General features: G+C 55.4%; 1 protein-coding gene across 1 annotated transcript in view; it reads left to right on the forward strand.

The window, feature by feature from the left end:
* The window catches only part of LRRN2 (leucine rich repeat neuronal 2), a 62,334-nt gene extending 34,717 nt beyond the window's left edge, over window positions 1-27,617 (forward strand). The window contains exon 2 of the mRNA XM_035010238.1: window positions 24,585-27,617. Within this exon, the coding sequence (XP_034866129.1) occupies window positions 24,820-26,982 (2,163 nt within the window). The 5' untranslated portion in view covers window positions 24,585-24,819 and the 3' untranslated portion in view covers window positions 26,983-27,617. The remainder of the gene's footprint in view (window positions 1-24,584) is intronic.
* The last annotated feature ends 373 nt before the right edge of the window (window positions 27,618-27,990 follow it).

Genomic DNA, 27,990 nt, shown 5'->3' on the forward strand with positions numbered 1-27,990 from the left:
AGTCCTCACACCAAGCTCCCAAGAGCACTCTACCACAGTTTCACGTTTGACGAGATGAGGAAGTTGGGACCTGGAGAGGTCAAACGACTCAACCAAGGATCCTTGAGTAAGGGGTGGAGGTGGGATTTGAACCGAAGTCTTTCTGACCCAGTCCGTGCTAGCGCTGTTGAGTGAACTATAATGCAAACCACATGTGTGATTTTAATATTCCCGTAGCCACGTTAAAAAGTAATAAGTAGGGCGCCTGGGTGGCTCAGTTGGTTAAGCGACTGCCTTCGGCTCAGGTCATGATCCTGGAGTCCTGGGATCGAGTCCCGCATCGGGCTCCCTGCTCGGCGGGGAGTCTGCTTCTCCCTCTGACTCTCCCCCCTCTCATGCTCTCTCTGTCTCATTCTTTCTCTCTCAAATAAATAAATAAAATCTTTAAAAAAAGTAATAACGGTGAAATTAATACCGTTATTTAACCCACTATATCCCCAAAATGCTCATTTCAAAATTTTATCGCCATAACTTATTAATGACGTATTTTGCATTCTTTGTCCACATTAAATCTTCTCAAGCTGGTGTGCATTTGCGTGTAGAGCACATGTCATTTTGGCCACATTCCCAAAGCCGGATGACCACATATGGGGGCTATCATATTGAACAGGGTGACTCGGCATAAAATTCGGAGCCATCTTCCCAGGCGTCTGCTGCCCCTGACTTCCTGCTGTCCTGGAGGAGCAGCCCCCCCTTCCTCTGGGTTCTCTCCGGATTGTGTTCTTCTCTCCCCTCTCCTCCACCCGTCTTCCAGTACGCCTTCTGTCCCTCTCATCCCCTCTCCCTCCTTAGCTCTCTCCTGGAGAAGGTCTCGTTGTCAGACAAGAAACCTTTAAATAGGTGAGACAAAGGTGACAAATGTCTCTCATTTACATTGAGGTTCTCTCTGGCATTTTTGGCTCTGTTGAATGGCACCTCTATCAAAACATCTCATTTGGAAACGTTGGAGTGGCCTTTGATAAGTCATCAGTCACCCTGATGGCGGCTGACAGACGGGTAACAGTGTGGTGGCATCTAATACACTGTAGAATGCGTCTTTTGCAGTTGCGTCATATTTTATTTATTCAGCGTGGCACGAAATCTCTCTTGAAGGAAAGAAACTGTTAACCTTGCCACACCAGGCTCCTCAAGGGCTTCTTTTGCCTTTGCTTTCCGGCCTCCTTTCCCACCTGGAGGTAGAATCTTCCAGTTACTGTAGGCCACGCTCTTGGGCACCTCCTCTCCCACTCCCGCAGGACTCAAGCCAGCCACCCTCGTGCCACCCCTACAGGAAGCTGTCAGAGCTGCTGGCCCCCTGCAGGGCCCTGGCTAGGAATCCAGGTGCTTGGAATTGTCCGTGAATCTCACCTGGGTCCTGAAGCAGGGAGGAGATGGGGCCCCCTTCTCAGGCACCCACCGTCTTCCTGGATGCAATTGCTGGTCCCTTTTCCCTTCCCCCTCTCCTTCCCACCCTGCCCTGGCTCCTGCAGCCCTGCTCTCCCCAGGGGCTCTACTGCTCCCCAGCTGTGCGCTAACCCAAGCACCTAGGGTCCCTACTTTCTCTCATTTCAACGGGAACAGGTGTAGGTTTTTGGAAAGGAACGTTCACTAAAAACTAAAGAAAAACAATAACACACTTGGGGAAAGAAACTCAAAAAGCATAGAAATCAGTCCCAAGTTTTTTCAGATCACATATTTCCAATCAAAAGTAAAGGCAGCTCAAGTCCCTGGTGGGATGGGCTAGTTCAGTCCAAGCAGGCTGCTCCTGGCTCTTTCCCCCGTTTCACCCTTGTGTCTGGAGTTCCCCTCCGTTTTCTCACTCTGGAGGGCTTTCTCCCCCACCCTCTCCGCACTTTCTCCCCACCCTTTGGGGGTTAAGGCTTTGGCCAAATAGTGTAAGTAACCAAACATGGTGAGTTAGAAACAGGCAGGACAAAGGCTCCCGAGTTGTCACTGAGTTAGAGGAAGAAATCGCTATGCTGGGCACCTGGGTGGCTCAGTCGGTTAAGGGCTGGACTCTTGGTTTCAGCTGGGGCCATGATCTCAGGTCATGAGATCGAACCCTGTGTGGGGCTCTGCACTCAGTGGGGAGTCTGCTGGAGATTCTCTGTCTCCCTCTTCCTCTGCCCCTACCCCTGCCTGTGCGCTCTCTCTCTCCAAAATAAATAAATACATCTTTAAAAGAAAAGAAAAGAAATCACTATGCTAAAATAGCCATACCTCATGGAGATGGCAATACTTGTTTAGAGCTTTACCTTGTAGACATAAACCCTGGTGTGAAATCCTCTGACCCACAGACATGGTGGCTGTCTGTCCAAAACCACATTGGCAACTGATTGAAACCATCCTCCAACTATTCTCTTTGTCTTCGTCATCGGTGAAGAAGAAACACCACACACACACATGTGCACATGCACACAGACACAGTGTTTCAGTGTGAGCCTTTCCCCCATCCCTGTTTCTTCTGGGTGCTTTGTGATGGTTTCTGCAGAAGACAGCATCTTGTAAAGAAAAGAACGCTCACTCTAGAGCTGAACAAACCTGGCTCTGATTTTGCCCCTTCGTGCATGGCTCTCTGCAAGGAAGCCAGCCTCTCAGCCTCAGTGTCCTCATCTGTGAGATGGGTCAAGGATGGCAGTCTGGTAGAGCTAGACCTAACACTGCCAGTGCTCACGATTGTCAGCCCCCTTCCTCATCCCCTCCCCAGCCTCTCCCTCTCGCATGCGGGTGTGAGGTGGAGAAGGTTCCAGCCGTCCTCTGCCCTTGCCTCGTGGCTTGGAGTAGCCAACTGCGGAATCCAAATGGGATGCACACGTCACCCTCTGTTACCTGCCTACGCGTCTAGCCGGGACACAGGGTTGGGCCCTACGTCAGCAGGACCCAAGCTAGCCACCCTTGAGGGGGGACTGCCTCCTTCACAGGAAGCCTTCTGTTAAGGGGGACCCCACTGCCAGCCGTGGACAAGCACACCATTTGTTATTTTACCCCAGCCCACATTTATTGACCGCGGACCACTTGCCAGATTCTGTGCAAGAGGAAGGGGAGGCCGGGATGGAGCCGGGATGGAGCAGGCCCAGCCCATGCTCTGGGAGGCAGATGGCCACCCCATGGCACCTGCTAAGCCAGGGAAGGTGCTGTGGGAGCAAGAGGAGGGAGAGAATGTGTCACAGAGGCGATGACAATTGAGCTGGCACTTGGAGGATAATTAAGAGCTCCCCAAGCAGAGAATGGAAGGATATTCCAGAACAAGTTCAAAGACCTGAAAGCCCAAAAGAGAGCAGCCAGTCCCTATAGCATTTGGGGAAAGAGAAGAGGAGGGGAGGGTCTGGAGAGGTGGGCAGGGATGGGACTAGGGGGGAGCAGCTACAGCTGGAGGAGCCAAGGGGTCTGCCCTTCAGTCGAGGGGAGAAGCAACCTCTCATCAGAGGGAAAGAGATGGAATGGAGAGACGGGACGTGCACGTGGCAAATGTGGAATGTCAGGACAGAGCACTGTGAGGGACACTTCCTGGAAGAGGAAGGGCCCCAGGCAAGCCACGAAGGATCGGAAGATTCTGGTCAACGTGGGGAAAGTGGCCTCTGATTGCCATTCCCATGTGACCAGCAGCCACGCGCCTGGGGTGCCCTTTCCTCGGATATTATAGTGACGCAGCAGACGGATGGAGGCACGCAGGTCCCTACCCATGCCTGCTGGGGAAGAGGACTCTCGCTGAGCTCCTTCCGTGTGCCCACACTATGCCAGATTGTCAGCAGGACCTCAGTGAATCCTCAAGATAACCCCGTGAGGTACTATTCCCATTCTACAGATATGGAAACTGACAGAGAGGCCAAGTAACTTGTTCAAGGTCACACAGCTAGTAAGACACAGAAGTAGGGTATGAACTCAGGTCTTTCCTACGCTACAGGCTTTGTTCTTTCCACACTGCTGTGCAGAGCGTTTGGTTCCCAGCTTCCTGAACCTGATCTCCTCTTAGCCGTGGGGCTCTGGAGGAATTTATATGACACTGATGCTGCCTTCACCGTCAGAAGGCTGTCATGAGAGTGACAGGGAACGGTAGATACGGAGCTGTCACAATGGGAAAAATGAGGTGAGGGGGAAATCACTTCATCATTGCCTCTGGCTTAGAGGCAGCCACGACTCTGCGTGGCAGAGGACTCTGTCATCAGTCTGCAGTCGCTGCGTCCCCACACTCATCCCAGCCCCCCTCTTCAAGCAGGTGGAATCCACCTCTGCATTCCGAAAGATGAAGGGACCTTTATGGAAAAGTTAGGCACCCATCACCGTCAGAACTGACCAAGGAGGGGCGCCTGGGTGGCTCAGTTGGTTAAGCGACTGCCTTCAGCTCAGGTCATGATCCCAGAGTCCCGGGATCGAGTCCCACGTCAGGCTCCCTGCTCAGCAGAGAGTCTGCTTCTCCCTCTGACCCTCCCCCCTCTCATGCTCTCTGTCTCTCATTCTCTCTCTCGCAAATAAATAAAATCTTAAAAAAAAAAAAAAAAACTGACCAAGGAAGAGAGCCGCACTTCTTAACATTTTGGGGTCATAGACCCCCCGCCCTGAGAATCTGAGGCAAGTGTTGGCCCTTCCCTCCAGGAAGAAACACGCACACACACACACACGTGTTTGCACACAGTTGTACGTACTTCCACACTCTTCAGTCCATCTGTGGACTCGAGATTCAGGAGGCTTTCTCTCTGGAGATGCTGGGGAAATATATTCATGATAAACATAGTTCCTGACCGTGTCTGCCCTACCGGCCCCTTCTTTGTCCTGCAGTGTTTGGAGAAAGCAAAGGAAATGGGACTGAGGTCTAGCAATTTCTTTCAAGAGTGTGTATGGCGAGGTTGAAGCTGCTGGCCGCATGAGCGCCTTGTCTTCTCTGCGTATTTAAATTGCTTGCTGTTCTTGGTGTCCGTCAGGGAGTGGGTAGGCTGCCTGGGCAATCTGTCGTGGGCTCTCTGTCTGAAACTCTGTCCGGCTCCCCGCCCCTCGGGACCCTGGGAGCGCCACCTTGCACTGAATTCCCTGGAAATTGCTTTGGAGGAGAAGAGCCCATTGCGGCAAGGTCCCCCCCCGACCCTGGCCACCCCTGGAAGCTCCTGTCCCTCCCTGGCTGGAAGTATGTGCGCCCTGAGTAAAGTTGCCTTATCACCTGTTTACAGTAGACCTTTGGTGCGTAATGACTCCTGTCTGGGACCAGAGAAAGCCATCAGCCATCCTCTGCAGGGACCGGACCCGCCGGCTGGGTCCCCGCGGGCTGTAGGAGCAGGGCGGCAGTCCTCCCCGAGGCAGAACTGGCTGTGTGCGGGAGCCCAGGGGTGGTGATGAGGGCACTTTTGGAGGTTGGGCAAAGACAGCTGACACTTCGCTCCCTCCCTGACCCTCTCTCCTACTCCTGGGCGCGAGGCCATCCCAGAACGCGAGGGGGATGGAGCGGGGAGGCCCGGGGTCATTTCCCAGCCCTGCCGTGGCAGCTAGAGGGACAGGTCAGTCTCGTGTGCACCTGCGCTGGCCTCCGAGCTGGAGGAGTCGGAAAGCGTGGTGATGCTGAGGCTTCCCGGGTCCCAGGGTGGGGCTATAACGCCAGCAGATTTGCTGTAGGCCCAGAGTTTTGAGGTCTGGGGAGAGAGGCACTGGAGAAATATAAGCTACAGCTGTGTTAATTATTATTATTTTTATCCTTATTACAGAGGAGAATGTTCCCCTGTTAATTCCCTGGGAAAATGGCTATGAAAACAAGTTGGCACCACCCAGGCCTTGTGCCCAGGAGAGCAAGCACTGGCAAAGTACAGCCTCCAGATCCACTCCCCTCCAAGATCCACTCTGCTCCAAGCTGGTGCACCTAGCTGGGCACACACCTCTCTGCCCGCTGCCTCCCCTGACACACACACATGCTTGTGTAAGATACACACGTGCTCACACGCACACATACACATGTCTACTGCCCATGCTGCTCCAGCAGAGCGAAGGGTGACTCGCCCCTGGAACACTCATTCTTACTGGAAGAAAACTGGTGAAGCTCTATATAGCAGAGCCATGTGAGGGTCCGCGGGAAGACCCCCTGCTTTCGTTGTTCTGGAGATTTCTGTTCACAAGCACTTTCGCACACGTCATTCCGTAGGCTCCCTCCCAGCCTGGCAGTTGAGGACTTCAGCATCACACAGTGCCTGACTTGAGTCACGGCTTCTCTGTGTCCTAGCTGTGTGATCTTGGGCAAGTTGCTTAACTTCTCTGTGCTGTCACTTCCCTGTCACTCTCATGGCGGCAGGGGGTGGGGGGCAGGTTGTGCGGACTAAGTAAGAAATAAGCTTTGTAAAAGGCCCAGCACATGGTAAGCATTCAATAAATGGTACCTATTGAAATTCAAGACAGACATTCTTGTCACCATTTGACAGATGAGAAGAAACAGGGCTCAGTGAGATTGTCCCAAAGTTGGTAAGTGGTGGAGCTGGGATCAAAACCTCTGAATTTCCACCCAGACAAGATCTCTTACTGCCAAACCCTTCAGAGGCGGATTTTTCCCTGGGAGACTTGGTGGTAGTGTGGAACTGAGGTCCCTTGAATGGGCCCTTTGGCCCTCCCGGCAGCCAGCCCTGCCTTCCCTGATGCGCTGCCCGCCCCCCCACCGCACACACAGCCACCCCTCCAGGGACTTCTCAGGGAGGGGGGTCACTGGGGCTAGCACCCACAGCTGTGTCTCAGTTTCTGCTAAGTGGAGTGAGACAGTGGGGACAGATACGGGAGACCCCAGAGTCAGGTGGAAACCTGAGGGTCTGGCAGGGGCAGGGAGAGGGTGGTGATGGATAAAGAGCAAGGGTGGGGGAGGGGCAAAGGACACAGGCCTCCAGGAGCAGTGGGGTTCGCTACAGCTCCCAAGGGCCTGTTCCAAGACGATGCAGCCCACATTCACAAAACCTGTGTCCTCCTAGCAGACAAGAATATATCTTTAAGCCTGGTGGCAAATCCAGCTATTAAATTTCTTTTTCAGATATAATGTGATTGTGAGTTTATGGTACATGAATTGTTATCTCAACGCTGTTATTAAAATATATAATCATGTAATATATACATGTAGATGCCCATATACATATCATGTGCATGTTTTATATAGATATGCATTGTTAAGAGCACTGGTTCTTGCCCTTGACTAGCTGTATGACCTTGGGAAAGAGGCTTCATTTCTTTTAGCCTCATCCTTGCCATCCGCATAATGGGGATAATAGAGTTACTGTGAGGAGTAAGAGACAAGGGCCAAGTCCCTGGCAGCCTTAATGAAATTAACTAGGTTTTTTGCATCTGTTTTAGCCTGCAGGGCATATGTCATTGTCCCCATTTTAGAACTGAGGACACTGAGCCCAAGAGGACTGTCCCCCAGGACAGATCTGGAGAGCAGGCACCGTGTCTCACTCATCTCTGCCGTGCCGTGCCCAGGGCGGGGTGCAGGGAATGTCTGCACGGGGAGAGGCTTCCCCCCCACCCCCGGCACAGCTCCTAAGCCTGGGCTCTCCCCTCAGGCCTGGCTGACCAACTGGGCAGGCTAAGGAGGCCCTGGAGGCCCAAGGGCCTACCAGAGCCCAAGTGGACAGTGGGCCTCTCCTGAGCTGCCCAGGGGTCATGCTGGACTCCTATGCTTGGACTCCCCACACAGGAGGGACTCCCAAAGTTGAGGAGCTGAGGAGACCCGCCAGAGGAAGGTGTTGTCAGGACAGGGTCCTCTGGTGGGCTCACAGAGCCCCAGAGACCCTTCCCCAGCCCAGGGGCAGGAACCTGGTGGCAGGCCCCCATAGACAGGCCCAAAGCCCTCTCCACTTAGGGCAGATTGGGTGTTGCTGCAGTTTCTTGGCAAGTCACACTTTCTCTCTTACCTGCATCCTAGTGTTCTTCATCTGGTTTCCTGACCTTGGGTCCTACATGGAGATGGGTGGCCAGGAAGAGGGGTTGGACCCTCTGAGCCTGTCGGCAAGTTCCCGGGGCCTGGGTGTAACTTTCATGAGACAACTTCACACATTCTAGGCCTGATGGGTTAGGAGGTCAGGGTCCTGGAACCCCCACTCCCACCCAGCTTCGCCCTGGAATTGTTTTCCTGGCTGGGTGTCTGGAGTGGAACCCATTCTGCAGGGTGAAAGAGGAGAAGACCCAACCTTGGGAGGTAGCAGGGAGTCCTGCTTTGAACCATGGCCTCTGCGCTAGGCCTGTCTGGGCTTGCTTCTCCTCCACGCATTGTACTTACGAGATCTTGGGCAAGCTACTTAGTGTCTGCAAACCTCAGTTTCTCCTGCTATAAAAGGAGAATGCCAGCAGGGCGTACTCCAAGGGTGTGGGAGGACTCAGTGAGATAATGCCTGGAAGCACAGGGCTTGGTGCGGGCATCGGGAGGCGTGTGTGCTGGATCCTGCAGCAGGGTCGGAGGCCTGGCCCCAGAGGTACCGAGTGTGAAGACGCTCTGTGAACGGCGACACTCAGGGTCCGTGCTGCTGATCATGGTCCCCAGACTGCTGCCCGCAGACCTAGGCCAAGGCCCAAAGCTGGAGGGGGCGGGGGGGCAGTCACAGCTGGGCCCCCTACGCTCAGTGAATGCTTTCATGAAGCAGAAGGGAGGCCAGGAAAAGCAAAGAAGAGAAAAGAAAACCCCAGCAAATTCTCTGTCCTCCCCCAGCTCTGCAGCTCCTGGGGGATCTGAGCTGCATAATACAGTGGGATTTAATAAAATGCCTTTAACTCACAAAGTTTGTCTGCCGCCAGCTCCTTAATTAAATTGCCTAATGCAGCTTTGCGCGGGGAGCAGAGACTCGCGTGTTTAAAGGGCACGGTGTTGCCATGGCGCTCCCCCGCAGGGCAGGCAGGCTGTGGAGGAGCATGCAGATGAGGCATGAGGCGTGGGGTCGGCCCTGCCTGCAGTGTCCTCCCCACCACTCACGCGTGCCCTGCAGTGTCCTCCCCACCACTCACGCATGCACGCACGCACGCACTGCAATAGCCTCTGCTCTGGTTTTTCTGGGATAGCATTGAATCCCTGCTAAGAATGTTGAGCCAGAGCTTTAGAAAGGGGACACTCGGGGGTATTTGAGCAGAGCAGAGCCAGCCGACCAGCAGGGCCACGGTGGGTCCCAGGCACAGCCCTGGGCGCTCAGGGCCACCCCATGAGGTGGGGGGAGCAGCCTGGCCCCTCCCCAGCCGCTTCCTCCTGCTGCAGGCAGCCACCTCTGCTTCCCCAGGGGCACTGTACAAATACACGTTCCTGTGTGTGCCCTGACCAAAGAAGGGTTGGGGAGTACTGGGCCAGATTCTGATGCAAATGATGAGAACCGGAGGGGCAGGCGGGGTTGGGGGGTGGGGATGATGTTCTTCCACAAAGGGAAGGTGAAGGAAAGAGAAACACACATGGGTATGGATTTTTCCATCAGATGCAGTGGTTCTCAGTCCTGGCTTCCTATTAAACCACTTGGGGATTTTTTTTCCCCAATATTTTATTATGAAACATTTGATATATATGGCAAAGTTGAAGGGATTTTGCAGCGAACAACCATATACCCACCACCTAGATTCTACCCTTAACCTTTTCCTAGACTTGTTCTCACCTCCCTCTCCCATCTATCCATCAATCCATCTTATTTTTGGTGCATTTCAAAGGAAATTGCAGACATCAGTACACTTTTCCCTAAATACTTCAGCATCAACGACAATGGAGTTCAATTTCGGTTTACAGGGTTTTCTCTTTTGATGTAAGATTTACATACAAAGAAATCCTGGAGAGTTGTTTTGTTTTCTTTTTGTGGGTTTTTTTTGTTTTTAATACCATGCCTGCATCATACCCCCAGAGACTGATTTCACTGGACTGGAGTGAGATGTAGGCATTAGAATATTTTAAAAGATCCCTATATGGGGGCGCCTGGGCGGCTCAGTTAGTTAAGCCTGTGACTCTTAGTCTCAGCTCAGGTCTTGATCTCAGGGTGTGAGTCCCCCACTTTGGAGAACTTCCCAGTGAGGAGTTACTTAAAAAAAAATTAAAAATAAAAAATAAAAGATCCCTCTATGATTCGATGGTGCAGCCAGAGCTCAGAAATACAGAAATAATAAGAAGCAAAGGACGGTCATTCTTATTTCCCCCAAGCAGAATGTGGAGGTCCCCTGCCTGCTTCCCTTCCCCTGGTGCTCTCCCTGTGTGCATCATACAACCACGCCCATGCTTTGTTTGCGGGTGGCCTCTGGGTCCATGTGAATCCACTCAGTCTCGTGTTAGCATTATAGAGGTCTTACCACCTAACGTGTATTTCCAGTGGCAAAATCCGTATCTGTTTCAGATTCCATACCTGTCACGGTGATGAAACCATACACACTTTCATATGATGAATAGGGTACTTGTGATGTGGCAATAGATGGAGGAGGTGATGGGGTGTGGTGATGGCAGCCAGGGCAGCGCGATGGGGCTGGTGTTAATGGTGGAGATGGTAGGAGGCAGGTGTGGCAGCCACCATGATGGTGCGGCATCATGGCGGTGAATCTCAGGGCATGGCCCGTGGCGATCATTATCACAGTTATGCTGCTGGTGTCACCCATCCTGGGAGGGCCATGTGCAAACAGATGCTCCTTCTCCACACTAATACCATCTGGGAAGAATGTTGGTTGTCACAGGGCCGGAAGGTTGGCCACCCTATTTGAGAACCCCACTGCAGCAAGGTGCAGCTCCTTCCAAGATTCTGAGAAGTTACCTGAGAACCTTATCTGCCCCCAGACACCTGGAAGAGGGCCCAACAGAGGGGCAGCAACTCCGCGCTCAGTCGCCCTGTCCCACCACACTTTAACAAGACACAGCTCCCGTATTACGTACGAGTGGATCTCTAGAAATGTGTGTTTAAGACGAACAGTCCTGGGAGCCAGCCGGAGTGGGATGCCAGCCATCTCATGATCAATAGAGATTTTATTTGCTGCCTACGTGGTTTCCTGTTCCTTTCATGCCTGGTACGTTCGAGGGAAGACAGAGGAAAAGTGCTCTGGGTCCCCCTCCGTTAACCCAGCAGGAGGGGTGCAAAGCACCAGAACACTCCTGATCTCTTGTTACGGCTCTTAGCTGGCGTCCCTCTGAACTGTCCTGGGCTACCAAGTTTGGGCTGTTAAGACATACTATCCTTTTAAAATACATACATAAATAAGCCCAGAGAATGATGCCGGAAAATACCTATAAAATAATGCTGTCCAAGCCTTTCATTTTACAGATGAGAAAACCAGGGCTAAATGGGCAGCAAATAAAATAGTATTGAGAGGCACCGGGGTGGCTCAGTCGGTTGATTGTCTGCCTCCGGCTCAGGTCATGATCCCAGGGTCCTGGGATTGAGCCCTGCATCTGGCTCCCTGTTCAGCGGGGAGTCTTCTTCTCCCTCTGCTCCTCACCCTGCTCGTGTTCTCTCTCTCTCTCTCTCACTTTCTCTCTCTCTCTGTCTCTCTCTCAAATAAATAAGTAAAATCTTTAAAAAAATATAGTGTTGAGAACAACAATAAAATCCCCTTCATGGATATAATATCTCTAACGATGCAGACATCTCACACCTGGGATCTGACTGGGTTTTTAGACCAGGCCAACGAGCTGGCACCACCCGACAGACGGTTCCTGGGCCCCTTCCCAGATTCTTGCCGCCAGCGATGAGCCCTCGTGACATTTGTGTAGCACTGACAGCTCAGGGTGCACCTTTCACACTCCTGTATTCATCTCCTCTGTACCATATCTCTGCACAAGAGACAGAAGGTGCTAGTCTTATCCCTGTTTCTCAGAGGAGAAAACCGAGGCTCCTGGAGGGGAAGCATCTTGCCAGGCTTGTACAGTTAGTAAACGGAACTGGAATCCAAGTGCCCTGTAGCCGTGTGCTGGGGCTGCCCTCTCAAAGCTCCACAAACTGGGGGCGCTTAAAAATAATAGACATTTATCATCAAAAACTAATGATGTAATGTACGGTGATTAACATAACAATAACAAATTTAAAAAAAATAATAGACATTTATCATCTCAGTCCTGGAGGCCAGAAGTCTGGAGTCAAGGTGTGGCAGGGCCACGCCCCCTCTGAAACCCCAGGGGAGACTCCTTGCTCACCTCTTCCTAGCTCCCAGGGCTGGCAGTCGGCCCTTGGCAGTCCTCGGCTCAAAGTTGTCAGACTTACATCTCTGTCTGTGCCATCACATGGAATTCTCCCTGTGCCTCTTTGCGTCCAAACTCCCCTCTTCTTATAAGGACAACAGTCCCTGGAGGAGGGCCCACCCTAATGCAGTATGAACTCATCTTAACTTGATTACACCTGCAAAGGCCCGATTTCCAGATTAAGGCCACATCCACAGGTACTGGGAGTTAGGACTTAAATATATCTTTTGGGGCTCACAGTTCAACCCATAATGGTCCCTACCCCAAGCCAGTGGCCTTTTACAACATGCTGCTTGCATGCTGTGCCCCATCCCACTCCCCCTCTCTCTTCCCCATGCCACCACGGAGAAGGTTCTCCCCTCTCCTGCAATGCAGAAAGGGGGGCTGGCTGGGGGCACGCTTCGTCTTCTGCTCTTCCCAAAGTATTACAAGCTACTAAGGTAGAATCGTGAGCTTTTTATCTTTTTTATTCCCCAACAGTAAAAATCATTAAGACTTGTTCTTAATTAGTGTAATTTTGAAGCTTCTAAATATTGATTTAACCTACGCTCCTTTGTACTTGCCGCAGTCACTGAATTATGCCTGTTATTGATCAGAGACGGAGGCATTTCCATCCTCTGGGCTCTGCGACCCGCGGGGGCCCCCCCATCCCCTAGCAGGTGCACTGGGCTCAGAAGGCATGGACGGGCTTGGAGGGGAGGGTGCCTCTGCCGGGTTGGAAAGGGCCTTCCCTTTCCAAGGAAAGGGGGGCTGCTCAGCCCAGGCCAGGGGCCAGTTTCTTTCTCTTGTGTTGGCCCACGCCAAGGGAAGTTGAATAAGAAGTCACTGGAAATCTCCCCCATTGCATTCTGAGTCCTAGGAGAACTGGGCAGTGGGGGATGGAGGAGGAGGATGTGGGGTCAGGGTCTAGAGCACAGGTTTTAGAGCAGGGTTGAGGCTTTGGCACCAGCCAGAACCTCGTCTGAGTCCTCTCTCTACCAGCTGGATGTTCTTGAGCAAGGTCCCTACCCTCTCACATCTGGGAAATAGGGCTCTAACCCCCTCTCATAGCGTGCCTCTGAGCACTCAGCGCAGGCTCATGTCAGGCTGCTGGCTGGAGGCCAGGCTCATAATCAGTTTTCAATCAACAGCTGCCGTTAGCAGCATTGCTGTCCCACCGGGAAAATAAGGGCCAGCCTTGGAAGTACAGCGTATCTTCTAGCCCTGGCTCCAGGACTTGTTTGCTGTAGGACCTTGGGCAAGTCATTTAATATCCTTTCCAGTAAAACAGGGTAATAACTCGGGGCGCCTGGGTGGCTCAGTCGGTTAGGCAGCTGACTCTTGATTTCGGCTCAGGTCATGATCTCGGGGTTGTGGGACTGAGCCTGGTGTTGGGCTCCACGCTCAGCGGGGAGTCTGCTTGGGATTCTCTCTCCCTCTCCTTCGGCCCCTCCGCTGTTCTGGCGCGCGCGTGTACGCTCTCTCTCTCTCAAGTAAATAAATAAAATATTTTTTTTAAATGGGGTAATGACACCTATGACCTCCCAGAGCTTTCATGAGAATCACATAGGATCACAAACACGGAAGAACTGAAGTTGCAAGGTGCATCCTGTCCTGATAGACTATTATTGGTGACAGTGGTAGCCGCTGCCTGGATGCCCCTTTGGCCACACTCTGCATGCAATATCATGTCCAGACCATTCTGGCTCCAACCGGCTGCTCCAGTCTCTTTGCCACATCACCCACATTCTCGGGCCCTACGGGGGACCACGCAGTTCTTGGAATTCACTTCATCTGCTTTCATTCCAGGACCTTTGCTCCTGGTGTCCCCGATATGCGTAGAATGCCTCCCACCATCTGTGCATCTACTGACCTACTGATGTAGGCAACACTTCCTCTGTGAATTTGCTTTAAAGAACTTTATCAAAATACAACTTGCATACCATCAACTCCACTCACTTCTCTTGTATAATTCATTGACTTTTAGTAAATTTGCCCAGCTTCCCACATGCAGCAGAATCGTGTTCTCTCCTCTAGGCTGTGCCCCTGCTGCCCTCAGTATATACTTCTGTGACCGCTTTTATCAAATGTTAGTAGATCAAGGTTTTTTTTTTAATCTGCGACTCTCTGCCTGCCCTTCCCATCACCTTGCATCCCTACCCCCTCACAGGGCCAGAATGCAGTCGGGGCTCTATTAATGCTCATTGGGTAAAGCGTTTCCTTGCAGCCGGGACACAAAGGGTGAGGGGGTCTGGGATACCCGAGCCTTCACTGTCAGCATGGTGATGAGAAGCTCATCATCCACGTGGCTGTCACTGAGCGCTCCCAGCTGACACCGTTCCTATTGACGGAGTTCTGATCTCAGCTGGAGGGGCCTTAGAGATGATCTGGCCCGGCGATTCTTGAGCAGGAGCATCTGCCAGAATCACGCAACGGAGGGCTTATTCAGCCCAGGGCCCACCCTCTGAGCTCCTGATTCTGCAGTCATCCTTGGGCTGGGCTCAAGGACCTGCCTTCCTAGCAGGTTCCCAGGTGACGCTGCCATGGCTGGTCCGGGGACCACAGTTTGAGAGCTGCTACTCCAGCCCAACCACCTCGTTTCACAGATGAGGAGCCCAGGGCCCGGAGAAGTGAGAGGACATGTCCCAGGGTCTGTCCCCAAGCCGAGACTAGAATGCAGCCCAGTCCTCTCCTGTGTCCTCTACCACTGGTTCCCATGTCCTGACCTCTGCTTCCTGCTCCGGGCCTCAGGGAAGATGGGCCAGGGGCGGAGAAGGCTGGATAGAGCTTCTGAGAAATGCTCTTCCCAGGCCTGACCCGGGCTGCATGGGGAGAGGCCAGCAGCACCGGGAAGGGGACCCTGAGGAGGTGCTGAGGACAGACAGGCCATCGTCACTGCCGGGGCCTCAGCCGCAGCCATTTATCCCGCAGGCTGCCCCGCGCCGGGACCGAGGCTCCTTCCACTGCGTGATTGATCTCCGAGCTTCATCTGGCAAACCTGCTGATGAGACGAGTCTCTTTGTCTCTCCGCCTCATCAATTTTCATTCTGATTTCATCTTCCTTTTCCGTTAGAAGAGGTTTGGCCTTTCTCCTTGTTTAACTGGTCTGCTCCCCATTCATTCTGCCTCCCTTTCTCCAGGCCCCAAACCCTGCCCCACCCCTGCCCTGGGCATCTCCCCTGACCCCCAGTGTGCCCTGGCGTCCCTCCCTCCACCCCCAACACTGTGGAGAGAGAAACCTCCTCGTCTATCTCCCCATTCACCTCGGACAGCGCTGATTCCCTGTGTTCTTTCTGGGGCCACAGAGCTGTGCCGGGACAGCTCACAGTCTGAGAGGAGGTGTGGGCTCTCAGAGGAGGGGGGAAGGAGCAAGGGATTGATGAATTTGTAGGAGAGGCCACAGTCAGGGAAGACTTCAGGGATGGGAAGGAAGTCCTGAGATACACAGGTGAGGAAGGGGCCTTTTGGGCAAGGACCCTGCTTGTGCAAAGGCTCAGGGGCAGGAGAGAGCATGGCTTGCATCTCTCCGAAATCTACCCTCAAACACACCCCTTCCCCCTGCCCTTGCACCTAGCTTCCAGGGATCTACTGTGTTTGAAGAGATATTCTGGGGCCCTGGCTGCGGGGGAGGGGAGCCTTTCCAGACGATGCAGGAACTGCCCAGCACCCCCACTTGATTGTAGGAGGGCCATGGAGAGTGACAGGGAGGGAGGCCGGAGAGGCTCACGGGTCAGCAGCTGGGCTTGGGAGGATCCACAGCCAGTGTGGAATGACCATGGGCTGTTGGCAGGCGGGACATCTAGAACTCGGCTACTAAGAGGGGCCCTCTCCCAGCTGCCAGAGAGCATCTGGGGGGAACAGAGCCACTGCTCACCTAAGCCAGGAGGAGCCTTGTTGTTTATTGGATGAGATTTGTGTCGGACATCAGTGACCTATAAATGAGCTGGGTCCCAGAGCTGTCCTGGAGACTAGAAACAGGACCCCACTTGGAGGTCCCAGGGAGGGCAGCCAGCTGCACAGGGAAGGAGTGGCAGCCTGCGGTGGAAGAGTCCCTAGGAGACGGTGCCTGTCTTAGAGGCCACACGACCATGGACGGGCCAGTCTGGTGCTGGCTTGCTGCAGAGATGGTCTAGAAGCCAGGGGCTGGGCCTCAGACAAACTGAGGTGGATAAAACAAGAAGAGGGCGCTACTGAACACCAGGCACTTTACAGACATCATCTCTCTCAGGCTCCCCCATGAGGTAGGCTCTCTCCCCATGCCCAGAGGAAGAACCCAAGTGAGGATGCTCAAGGTCACACAGCCACATTAGGATTCAGGCGCAGAGCTGCTTCTAGAGCCCACCCCTGAACCACTAACCTACACTCTCAGAGGGCTCGGTGGAGTCCACAGGATTTCTGGAGGGGGAGCCTGGGAGAGCTCTAGAAGGGCGAGGATCATCGTAGGATCATGTCGAATCCAGAGGCAGAGAAGCCTGAGTCAGAGAGAAGTGCCTTCTCCACCGGAGGGAAGGCGCAAGCCCGGGCCAGGGGAGCCAGGTGCATGCCTAAGGATACAGACCCCAGGAGCAGTGTGTGTCTCCTTCCAGGTGCCAAGAAAGGATGCAGAAGGGCCTGAGCGCAGACTCTGACTGGCCTGGTCTCCAGGAGCACTGGCGCAAGCAGCCCCCCTCTCTCCCTGCTCTGCCTCAGCTGCCCTCCCTCTTGCTGTCCTGCAGATGGTCCCCGAGCTCCTACTGTGTGCCAGACTTGGGAGCAGGGCCTCACAGTCTAGTGGGAGAGACAGACTGAAAGGAACCAGCGGTTCATGATGGAGGGATGCTGGGGCGTGGGAGCCGGGAGAGGGGTCAAGGGGTCAGGGCAGGCGTCCTGCAGGTGGGCAGATGATCAGCAGAACCTGGCAGGACAGGGCGACGGCAGACTCAGCCTGCACCGCTCCCTGCTCCCCTGCAGCCTTGTGCAGAGCAGTGCAGCCAGAGGGCAATGGCCCATGCGCTCCCTCCTGGCACCCTCCACTGCTCATTAAGAAAGAAAGAGTCAGGCTCCCTTCCAGACACCAGAATTCTAGCATCCTCTGCCCAGGCCAGCCAGGAGACAGGGAATGGAGAGACTTCGATTCAGGACAAGGCCCTGTCCCCCAGGGCCAGGGAGGGGTTTTTCCTGGAACGCTGACTCCTCCCACTGCAGAGGAAAGGGGGCAGGGGTGGAGGAGGGAGCCCCGCATCCTTTCCCCAGGGGATGCCCTCCCGCTTCCCTCCCTATTCTCCTCCAGCCACCCCCCGACACCCACTCTCAGAAATCAGCTTCTGGCACCAGAGCCAAGGAAATAGAAAGGGCTGGCAATGACACCCTGGATTCCAGTCTGGGCTTCCCACCTGCCAGCTGCGGGCCTTGGTCTGACCCCACAGCTCCACTGAGCTTGAGCTTCCCGCTTTGTCAAGGACCCACCTCTCAGGTGGTTGGGAGCCACTGGAAATCCTGGCACAGAGCAGGCGCTCAGGAATGTCATAGCCTTCTTCCGAGACTCTGCTTTATGTCATCCTTCCAGTAGCATCAACCAGAGCGGAAGGGACTCACCTTACCCAGGAGAGATGCTCGGTAGAATAATGGTTTTCAAGCTTTTATCATGGTGAGCCAAGGGCAAAAAAAAGGCATGGTTTTGCATCATGTTCCTGACTGTGCACAAGTGTGTATGTGTGCATGTAAAATAGAGAGCTAAAACTTCTCAAAACAGTGCTTAGTGTAGCTGCATTCAATGATATTTTCTATAGTGTTTCATTTTTTTTTAAATGCAGATTGTGACTCACTTTAAATTGTTTTCATGACCCACTACGTGGGTTGAGATAACAGTGCACACAGTAGAACGCCTCCAACCCCTACAGGGAAAGTGTGCCCTGCATGGGGCTCTGAGGACACATGAAGCAAAAACAAAGCACCCTTTCCTCCACGAGCCCACAGCCTGGTTGGGAAGACAGACTCACGGACTGACCATGAGGAAGGTGCTATTCGGGAGGAGGTCTGTTCGAAGAGTCTTGGAGACTGCGATGCGGTGGGAGAGACCACCCTTCTCGGAGGGAGTCAAACCTGTAGAAAGTGTCACAGGGGAGGGGGCATGGGGGATGGGCTTTTATGGCTGAAGAGGACCTGACAGTTGGAGTTGGAGAAGGGCTTCACGGAGTGAGGGGCCCCAGGTGTGGAAGGAAATAGCAAGTCCAGTTTCGCGGGAGCATGGGGTGTCTGGGAACGGGACGACCGCAGAGAGGTGAGCGGGAGGCCCCCGAGGAGGCTGATGTAAGGGTCACGACAAGAAATGAGAGGGGAAAGTAAGTGCAAGCACTGTGGTGGGTGTGGGGAGGTGGGAGAGGGACAGGTCAAGGTGGTGGAGATGTTGGGTCTTGGAGACTGCTGGACAGCAGTGCTGCTGATGGACAGACGTGGGAGGGCAGAAGCAAGAGCAGGTGTGGTGGGAGATGTGGGATGTTGGATGTGGGACAAGTCGAGTGGAAGAGCCTCTGACACAGCCGGGTGGAGAGGGCCGGGGACAGTTAGCAGCGAGTCTGGGCCGCTCCTCCCTGGCCACCCCCACATTTTTCCTCGTGCCTGGTGCCCCATTCTCTGTAATGAGAAGACCTAGGGGGTTGGCAGTGGAAAGGAAGCATCAATGCCACCCCAGGAGGTGGCCAGGACCCCGCAGGGCTTTGGGGAAGGGAGACTGGAGGAGAGACACAGGGCGGCCAGGGGTGCGTGGGGCAGGAGGCCATTCTGCCATCTTCCTGCCCCGGGCACATGGCACTCACAGGCCCGGCCATGAGGACTCAACCAGAGCAGGGGCCTAAGGTGTAGAGCAATTTCCAGGTTTGGGAATTGTAGAACAGGAAAGGGGAATAAGAGGAAACAGCCTCCCTGCCCTCCTGGAGATGGCTGATTAAGTGTAAGACCCTGTCACCGCATCGGGCTCTGCGCTGGACATGGAGCCTGCTTGGGATTCTCTCTCTCCCTCTGCCCCTCCCCTGCTTGTTCGCATGCACATTCTACGTGCTCTCTCTTAAAAAAAAAAAAAAAGAATAGTGTGAGGCCCTGAGAAGCGTAGCCCACTTTGAAGCAGGAAGATGATGTAAGGGAATTTCAAGTCTGAAGTTCTGGAGTTCCCTAAAGCCAGAGTCCACCATTTCCAAAGACCCCGGTCCCAGGTTGTGATGGAAAATGAAGGGGAATTCTGGGTTTAAGAGATGAAACTGATGGATGGTGATGGAAGTCAGGACAATGGTTAAGTGCAGGTGGGGGCTGGATATTGACTGGGAGGGCCCCCTGGGATCCTTCTGGAGTGCTGGAAATCTTTACATCTTGTTCTGATTGGTGGCTGTCCGGGTACCTACTAATGGGGAAATTCATGGAGCCGCCCACTTGGGACGAGTGCCATGGAAGCGCTCTCCTGTACATATGTTACAGTTCAAAATATTTTTTTATCACAAAAGGTGAGAGCTGAGAAGTAAGTGGTAAGATGGAATGAGAGGCAGCTGTGAGGGGGACGAATGAAGGGAACGAACAGCACTTCGTACACCTGACCTCCTGCACGCCCCCCAGCGGTGGTTCTGGGAGGAGGGTAATACCCCCTTTCCAGCTCAGGCATCTGAGGCTCAGAAGGTTGCCTGCTTGGCCCAAGGTCACACTGTAAGCGGCAGAGCCAGGCTCCTTCCGCTCCACCGCTCCTCCTTTGCATAAGTAATTTATGGAACTCAGACTCTGCAAGGCTAGATAAACGCTCAGTCCTCCTCGGCTCTGAGGTCCTGCTTGTCTGTGATTCAGTGAGAGGTGGGAGTGAGGAGCCCGGCTCACCTCCCAGGCCGAGCAGGAGGCCAGGTGCGCAGATGGAGGGCTGGCCTCCCACCCCCTGCGCCCCTCCCACCGCTTATCTGCTGTTGAGGAGGCCGGAGTTTATCAACGCTACACTCTGTCTCCGCAGCTCAGGGGGACCTGGCACTGAAGCGGCGAAGGCCAGGCCATCGACCACCACCACCGCTCCTCCCTCCGGACCCTTGGCTCTGGCTCTGGGAGGCTGGGTGGAGGCTGCCTGGAAGGGGAGAGAAGGGAGGGGAGGGAGAGACTCGGCATCCACCAAACCACCTGGAGGAGCGCACTGTCACGACCCGCAGGAGCGCCGGGACTGAGCCGGGGGCGGGGCGGGACTCAGCCAGGGGCGGGGCGGGGCGGGACTCAGCCGGGGGGCGGGGCGGGGCGGGACTCAGCCGGGGGAGGGGGCCGAGGGAGGGGGCCGGGGGGGCGGGGCGGGAGAAGGAGCCGCCTTTGACAACAGCTTCTCCCAAACACTTCATTCAGAGCTTTGCCAAGGGTCTGAATTTAATAGGGAGTGTAAGGGACCATTCCACACTTAATGCTAAATCCAGAGCAGCTGCCTGGAAGAGGTGGGTCCCACGTAGCTTGCAGAGCCAGCTCTTGAAAAAGAAACCGCGCCTGGACTGGACAGCCCTGCTTCCCTGACTGTGGCTCCAGGGCTTTCAGTCTCCCATCACTGAAAGCCGAGGCTGGCCAAGAGCCCCCAGCCCCCAATCAGAAGGCAGGCTGAGGTCCGTGTGCAGCCTGCCGGCTGTTTGTCCCTGTGGTGCCAGGGCCAGCCACACTCACACAGGGACAGTCTTCCCTGTGCTGTCCAAGTTGGGGGGGTGTGGTGTCACTCCAGCCCGAAATCAAGGAGGGGTGTCTGTGGGGGCCCATCAGGTGGCTGTGGGGGAAGAGGAGCTGAGGACCCAGGCCAGCTCTTAGGCAGGCACTCCAGGTCAGCCTGGTGCTGTGCTCCTTTAAGGCAGACCTGGATCCACCAGGCAGCAAGCCTTGGCTGGGCTGGTGGCTCAGGTTCTGGAGTCCACGACCGAGGTTCGAATTCTGACCCCGCCACATGGAAGCTGTGTAACCTCTGAAGAGTCACGTGAGCCCTCCAAGCCTCAGGTGCTTCTGCTGCAGGACCAGACTGAATAATCCCTTCTCTGCCTACACACGGGGTTGATGGGAGGGTCATCTGTTTCACTGCTGGTGTCCTTTACCAGTACCCTCTGCGTGCCCAGCCCTGCACTCCGAGCTTTGGGTGCACAAAAAGCGTGTAAGACATGGCCCCTGCCTCAAGGAGCTTGAAATCCAGTTGGGGAAAGTGTCCACACAATCATCTGAACTCCTGCTCACCCGGAGATTATAGATACAAGACAATCAGCTTTCTCTGCAGCTCCCGGCAGAGATCGCTAATCAGCCTGCATGAGTGGGCATGAGTGGGCATGTGCAAGACGGCCTGAACCCGTGTTCAGGTGAGTGGGCAGCTCAGTGCTCCTCCCTGGAGGGGGCTGTGTGCTCAGCAGTGAGGGGGAGGACTTGTCTGGGCCTTTGCCAAGCATTGGGATCAGGGGTGCAGCCAAACGTGTCATCCAGCCCCTACCTCTCTCTGGGTGCCAAACGCCAGCCCTGGGCTTCTGGCTGAGGAGCAGGCACTCTGCCTCACCCACCTGCCCAGCCAGAGGGGGTGAGGAGGAGGGTGCTGCCTGGGATAGAGGGAAAGGCAAGTCTCAGGAGGTTTTTAATTAAGTTTTAAGTGGTTCCTTCATCCCCTGCACACGGCTGAGCATCTGTAGGACAAAGGTGTCAGAACAAAGGTGTTGGAGGAGAGACACCTGTGGCTCAGTCAGCGGCCAAAGCCAGGAGGATGCTCCACTAGGCCCAGTTGCCCTTCAGAACTGTCTTGGGCTCTTCTTATCATTTTGCATTTTTCAGTCCTGCCAGAGGGTCACTCCATAAAGGTGTGACGTTTTATTTATCTCTGCTCATTGTTTCCCCATGCCACCTGGCGGCCATGCTGGGCCACAGTGGGCAAGCTCCGTAGGGGCTTATTGAGCAACAGGATCTGTTGCCCCTGAGAAGTCCTGTAGCTGCCGAGTCTCCCAACCCTGAGGATGACCGGAGCTGGACGAGAACTCACATTTATTGAGCTCTTTCTTTGTGTGCCACACTCAGCTCCCTTAATCCTAATGACAACCTCACTTTAGACATAAGGAGCAGATGCTCTGAGAAGTCAGTACCTTTTCCCAGTGTGCTCTGGTAGGAAGGGGTAAGTAATAGTAAGATCTTTTTGCAGGTGGGTTCTGCTCCCTCATGCCAGGTCTAGGCAGGAGGCAGGGGCCTCTGGTATGTAAGCGCCGGCCTAGGTCCAGCCCCATGACAGGGCCATCCTGGGGCTCAGCTGGTTCCTGCTGCCTCTCCATCCACACAGTAGACTACAGAATCCCCCACCCTCTTCCTGCCCGCCACTCCCCGGCTTGGGTGGCCAAGTTCCCTGGGCTCCCCTCCGCACGTGTATGCGGGCATGTGTCCGTGCGTACACGTGTGTTTGTTTGCTCTGAGTTGTACGTGTCAGGGCACACACACCCCCACACAAAACCTCTGTGCATTTTAAGTCACGGTTGTTTTCCCACCTTCAGAAACAGCTGCAGAGGAAGGTGGGAAGTAGTCAAATGTAAACAGGCGTACCGCTCTCCTGCTCAAGGGAAGGTATCCCTCCTCCAACTGCTCCCCTCCCCAGCCCCAGCATCCGGGAAGCGGAGTGAGATGGGCACAGAGCCCCTCTGGGCAGCTGAGAGGACCCTGCCTAGAGGGTGGTAGTAGACGTCACCCCAGGGGACAAGAATGGGCACTCAGCCTCCTGCAGCCACAGCCAGGCCTGGGGACGAAGAAGGATGGTGTAAGTGGCCCAACCTCTGGACTTGGGTGGATTCCCGTCTCCTGCGGCTTACCGGCTATGTGTCTTGAGCCAAGTTCTTTAACCTCTAATGAACCTCAATTTCTTTATCTGCAAACTAGGGGTATTAATGCTTATCTTGTCGACTCGTTATGACGTTATAACGGTTAAATGAAATAAAATATTCAGAGTCTTGGAAGGGTCCAGGCAGATCTCAGGTGCCCAGTAAGTGCTGGGGTGCTTCCCTGATACCCGCATTTGGAAGACTACCCGAATGGGACCTCTGCTCAGGAGGGGACCGGGCGCAGCAAGGCCCCCTGGTTTTTCTCCCATGTTGGTTGTAGGCCAAGGCTGGCCTTGCCTCCAGGATGACGCAGCCTGGCCTTGCGATCTGTGGGAGAGCCTGGATTAGCCATACCTGGGAGGTGGGAAAGAACAGTGGCTTCGATTCTACACTGGGGGTGGGGAGACCCTCCTGAGGGGATGGGGCCCTGGAGCCACAGAGATCGATTCATACAGTAAACATCCACTGGGCAGCTGCTGTATGCCCCAAACACAGAGATGACCAAGACCGGTTCCCCGCTGGGAGCCATTTCCATGAGACGTGGCCCGGGTGAGGACAGAGGGGAGCATGGGGCACTCTAAGCGCATAAGGCGGGCCCCTTAGGCCAGCCCGGGGCGGGGAGGTTTGGGAGAAGCTTCTGTAGGAGGTGACTGACCTTGAGTTGAGGCGCAAAGAACAAGTAGGCCTTGTCTAGGAGACAGTGAAAAGGAGACATGGGAAGGGGGGCATGTCAGGGTAACTTCAGCTTAAGAGTGTTATGCACAGTGGGTAAGCGGGAGAGCCCAGGCCCAGGCTTCTTAACCCCACCTCCTCCTTCCAGGGAGCTCAGCCAGGCTGTTGGGCAGGGAGAGTGGGGAAAACCAAAGCCATACATGAGGAGAGCCCAAGCAGGCCCCAGGCAGGACCAGCCCCTTCCCCAGCCAGTCTGGGTGTGGGCTCAGGGACCACTGCCTTTCCACTTCCAGAGTCCTGAGAGCCCACCCTGGAATTTAAAATCTGTACTGTTTCCACCACCCCCTACCCACACTGCTCAGGGGGATGCCTGGAAATTCTCACTTTATTTTCCATTTACCCAGTGAGCCAAGGAGGGAGGCAGGGAGATGTGAGAAAGGTAGGAGAATCCATTCCACATGTCTCGGCTCAGAAGGACTGTGGAGATGACAGGAACTCCAGCATCCCCTCTCCTCTGCAGACACGCACGCACACACACCCCTTCCTGAGTTATCCTGAAAGCTTCTTGGTTCAATCTTTCCCTCCTTCCATGAAGACTCACTCCCCCAGCAGATAATAGAAAAGGACACTGAAGCTTAAGAGTGGGACCCCTTGGGGCACCTGGGTGGCTCAGTCGTTAGGTGTCTGCCTTCGGCTCATGTCATGATCCCAGGGTCCTGGGATGGAGCCCTGCATCAGGCTCCCTCTGCCTGCTGCTGCACCTGCTTGTCCTCTCTCTCTCTCTTCTCTCTTCTCTCTCTCTCTCTGACAAATAAATCAATTTAAAAAAATAAAATAAAGCCTGAGGGCTGTAGGACAGAACCCAGGAGCCCTGGTTGTGGCCCAGTCCATCTCTCTCAGCTCCTTTGCCCTCTGCAAACAGGGGTGACACGGGCAGAGGGAATGGATTCTGCTTCTCTGCCACCTCCTTACTCTGCATCCTCTTCTTCCAGGGCTGCCCTGATGGGGTGTGGTAATGAATGAGCAGCCCAGCCCCAGCGGACAAGGATGGAGAGCCATACCCAGAAGGGTAAGAAGCGATGCCCACCCATCCCCACGTAGAATGACTGTCCTGGGAGGGTGGATCCCCAGGCCCTGGCAGGGCTGCTGACCCTCAGCCTGCAAACTGCTAAGAGTGGAGGACTCCAGACTCTTCTTGTGGATGGTCCCCTACCCTGCTGCTCCATCATGAGGCTCCTTGTGGCCCCCCTCTTACTGGCCTGGGTGGCTGGTGCCACTGCCGCCGTGCCCGTGGTACCCTGGCGCGTGCCCTGCCCCCCTCAGTGTGCCTGCCAGATCCGGCCCTGGTATACACCGCGATCGTCCTACCGGGAGGCCACCACCGTGGACTGCAACGACCTGCTCCTGACAGCCGTGCCCCCCGGGCTGCCCGCGGGCACACAGACCCTGCTCCTTCAGAGCAACGGCATTGTCCGTGTGGACCGGAGTGAGCTCAACCACCTGGCCAATCTCACCGAGCTGGACCTGTCCCAGAACAGATTTTCGGACGCTCGAGACTGTGACTTCCGTGCCCTGCCCCAGCTGCTGAGCCTGCACCTGGAGGAGAACCAGCTGACCCGGCTGGAGGACCACAGCTTCGCAGGGCTGACCAGCCTGCAGGAACTCTATCTCAACCACAACCGGCTCTACCGCATCGCCCCCGGGGCCTTCGCTGGCCTCGGCAACCTGCTGCGGCTGCACCTCAACTCCAACCTGCTGCGGGCCATCGACAGCCGCTGGTTTGAGATGCTGCCCAACCTAGAGATCCTCATGATCGGTGGCAACAAGGTAGATGCCATCCTGGACATGAACTTCCGGCCTCTGGCCAATTTGCGCAGCCTGGTGCTAGCAGGCATGAACCTTCGGGAGATCTCCGACTACTCCCTGGAGGGCTTGCAAAGCCTGGAGAGCCTCTCCTTCTATGACAACCAGCTGGCCCGGGTGCCCAGGCGGGCCCTGGAGCAGGTGCCCGGGCTCAAGTTCCTAGACCTGAACAAGAACCCGCTCCAGCGGGTGGGGCCCGGGGACTTTGCCAACATGCTGCACCTCAAGGAGCTGGGGCTGAACAACATGGAGGAGCTGGTTTCCATCGACAAGTTCGCCCTGGTCAACCTCCCCGAGCTGACCAAGCTGGACATCACCAACAACCCCCGGCTGTCCTTCATCCACCCCCGCGCCTTCCACCACCTGCCCCAGATGGAGACCCTCATGCTCAACAACAATGCTCTCAGTGCCTTGCACCAGCAGACGGTGGAGTCCCTGCCCAACCTGCAGGAGGTGGGTCTCCACGGCAACCCCATCCGCTGTGATTGCGTCATCCGCTGGGCCAATGCCACGAGCACCCGTGTCCGCTTCATCGAGCCACAGTCCACCCTGTGTGCCGAGCCGCCAGACCTCCAGCGCCGCCCAGTCCGCGAGGTACCCTTCCGGGAGATGACGGACCACTGCCTGCCCCTCATCTCCCCCCGCAGCTTCCCCCCCAGCCTCCAGGTGGCCAGTGGAGAGAGCCTGGTGCTACACTGCCGGGCCCTGGCCGAACCGGAACCCGAGATCTACTGGGTCACTCCAGCCGGGGTTCGACTAACGGCTGCCCGTGCTGGCAGGAAGTACCGGGTGTACCCCGAGGGGACCCTCGAGCTGCGGAGGGTGACGGCGGAAGAGGCGGGGCTGTACACCTGTGTGGCCCAGAACCTGGTGGGGGCTGACAGTAAGACGGTCAGTGTGGTGGTTGGCCGGGCTCCCCTGCAGCCAGGCCGGGACAAGGGACGGGGGCTGGAGCTCCGGGTGCAGGAGACCCACCCTTATCACATCCTACTGTCTTGGGTCCCCCCACCCAACACAGTCTCTACCAACCTCACCTGGTCCAGCGCCTCTTCCCTCCGGGGCCAGGGCGCCCCTGCTCTGGCCCGCCTGCCGAGGGGCACCCACAGCTACAACATCACCCGCCTCCTTCAGGCCACGGAGTACTGGGCCTGCCTGCAAGTGGCCTTTGCTGATGCCCACACCCAGTTGGCATGCGTATGGACCAGGACTAAGGAGGCCACTCCTTGCCACAGAGCCTTAGGGGACCGGCCCGGGCTCATAGCCATGCTGGCCCTCGCTGTCCTCTTGCTGGCAGCCGGGCTAGCTGCCCACCTTGGCACTGCTCAGCCCAGGCAGGGCGTGGGTGGGCGGCCTCTCCTTCCAGCCTGGGCTTTCTGGGGCTGGAGTGCCCCCGCGGTCCGAGTGGTGTCCGCGCCCCTCATCCTGGCCTGGAATCCAGGAAGGAAGCTGTCCAGGTCTTCAGAAGCAGAAACACTGTCCCCACCATTGCTGCAAAATTCTCGAAGCTCAGCCTGCTCTCCGCAGTAGACACGTAACTAGGACTCCTTTTGACCAAAAGGGAGGCAGTCTGGGCCAGATGCCCTGCCCGGAAAGTGACAGGGACCCGCGTGCTTGAGGCCTGGCAGCCAGACCAAGACAGACGGGGCTTTGCAGCTCCCGCCGCCTCCACGAAGTCCCCGTTACCTTCTGGGGGCCTGTCTGCTGACATTCTGAGGAGCATCTCCGAGGAACAGGAAGGACTCTGGCTAGAGCCTCCCATCTCCCTAGTTGTCTATGTGCCCAGAGGCTCCTGGGCCTCTGCTTGGATGTCCCCTGCCTGTGTCCCCAGGCCCTTGGCCCACAGGATGCGCCCCCCTCCTCTTCTCTTTCTTTGTACAGTCTCAGTTGCTTGCTCTTTCCCCTCCTGGGCAAGGGCTGAGGGAGGCCTCTCCTCCCCACCTTGGGGGACCGCTCCCACAGTGGGTCCCCGGCCGGATCTGAAAGACATTTGGGGAGGGGGATGCCCAGGAACGCCTCATCTTGGCAAGCCCGGGTTGGCACTGCGAGGTTGACTTTCTATAGGCAATTTTGTACCTTTGTGGAGAAATGTGTCACCTCCCCCCAACCCAGTTCACTCTTTTCTCCTGTTTTGTAAAAAATAAAAATAAATAAGAATAACAATAATAAGGGGGGAAAGGAAACAAAAGGAAGCTCATCTTTGACTACTAAGCGTACCTGCACCTGTAAAGCCCTCTGCTCTGGAATCTCTGCGAGCCCAGGGGCTGGCGGGGGGAGGGGCTGGGACAGGAGGGGAGAGGGAGATGGTGACAGAGGGCACAGGTGTTCCCTGGAGGGCTGAGTCCAGGCCTGCTCCCCAGAGCCCCTGTGACTGTGAACGGGAGAGCTGGGGGCAGAAGGGCAGAGAGCAGGAGAAGCTGATGGGGAAAGGGAGGAGAAGGTGCGAGAAGAAAACAGAGAAAAGCTCAGAGAGATGGAGAGAGTGGAAATTTCCATTACTAAACGTTGTCACCCCTTCTCTTTCCCTGATAAGCAATT

Source organism: Mirounga leonina, unplaced genomic scaffold, assembly GCF_011800145.1.
Source record: "Mirounga leonina isolate KUSES-001 unplaced genomic scaffold, KU_Mleo_1.0 Mir_154, whole genome shotgun sequence".
Classification (NCBI taxonomy): Eukaryota; Metazoa; Chordata; class Mammalia; order Carnivora; family Phocidae; genus Mirounga; species Mirounga leonina.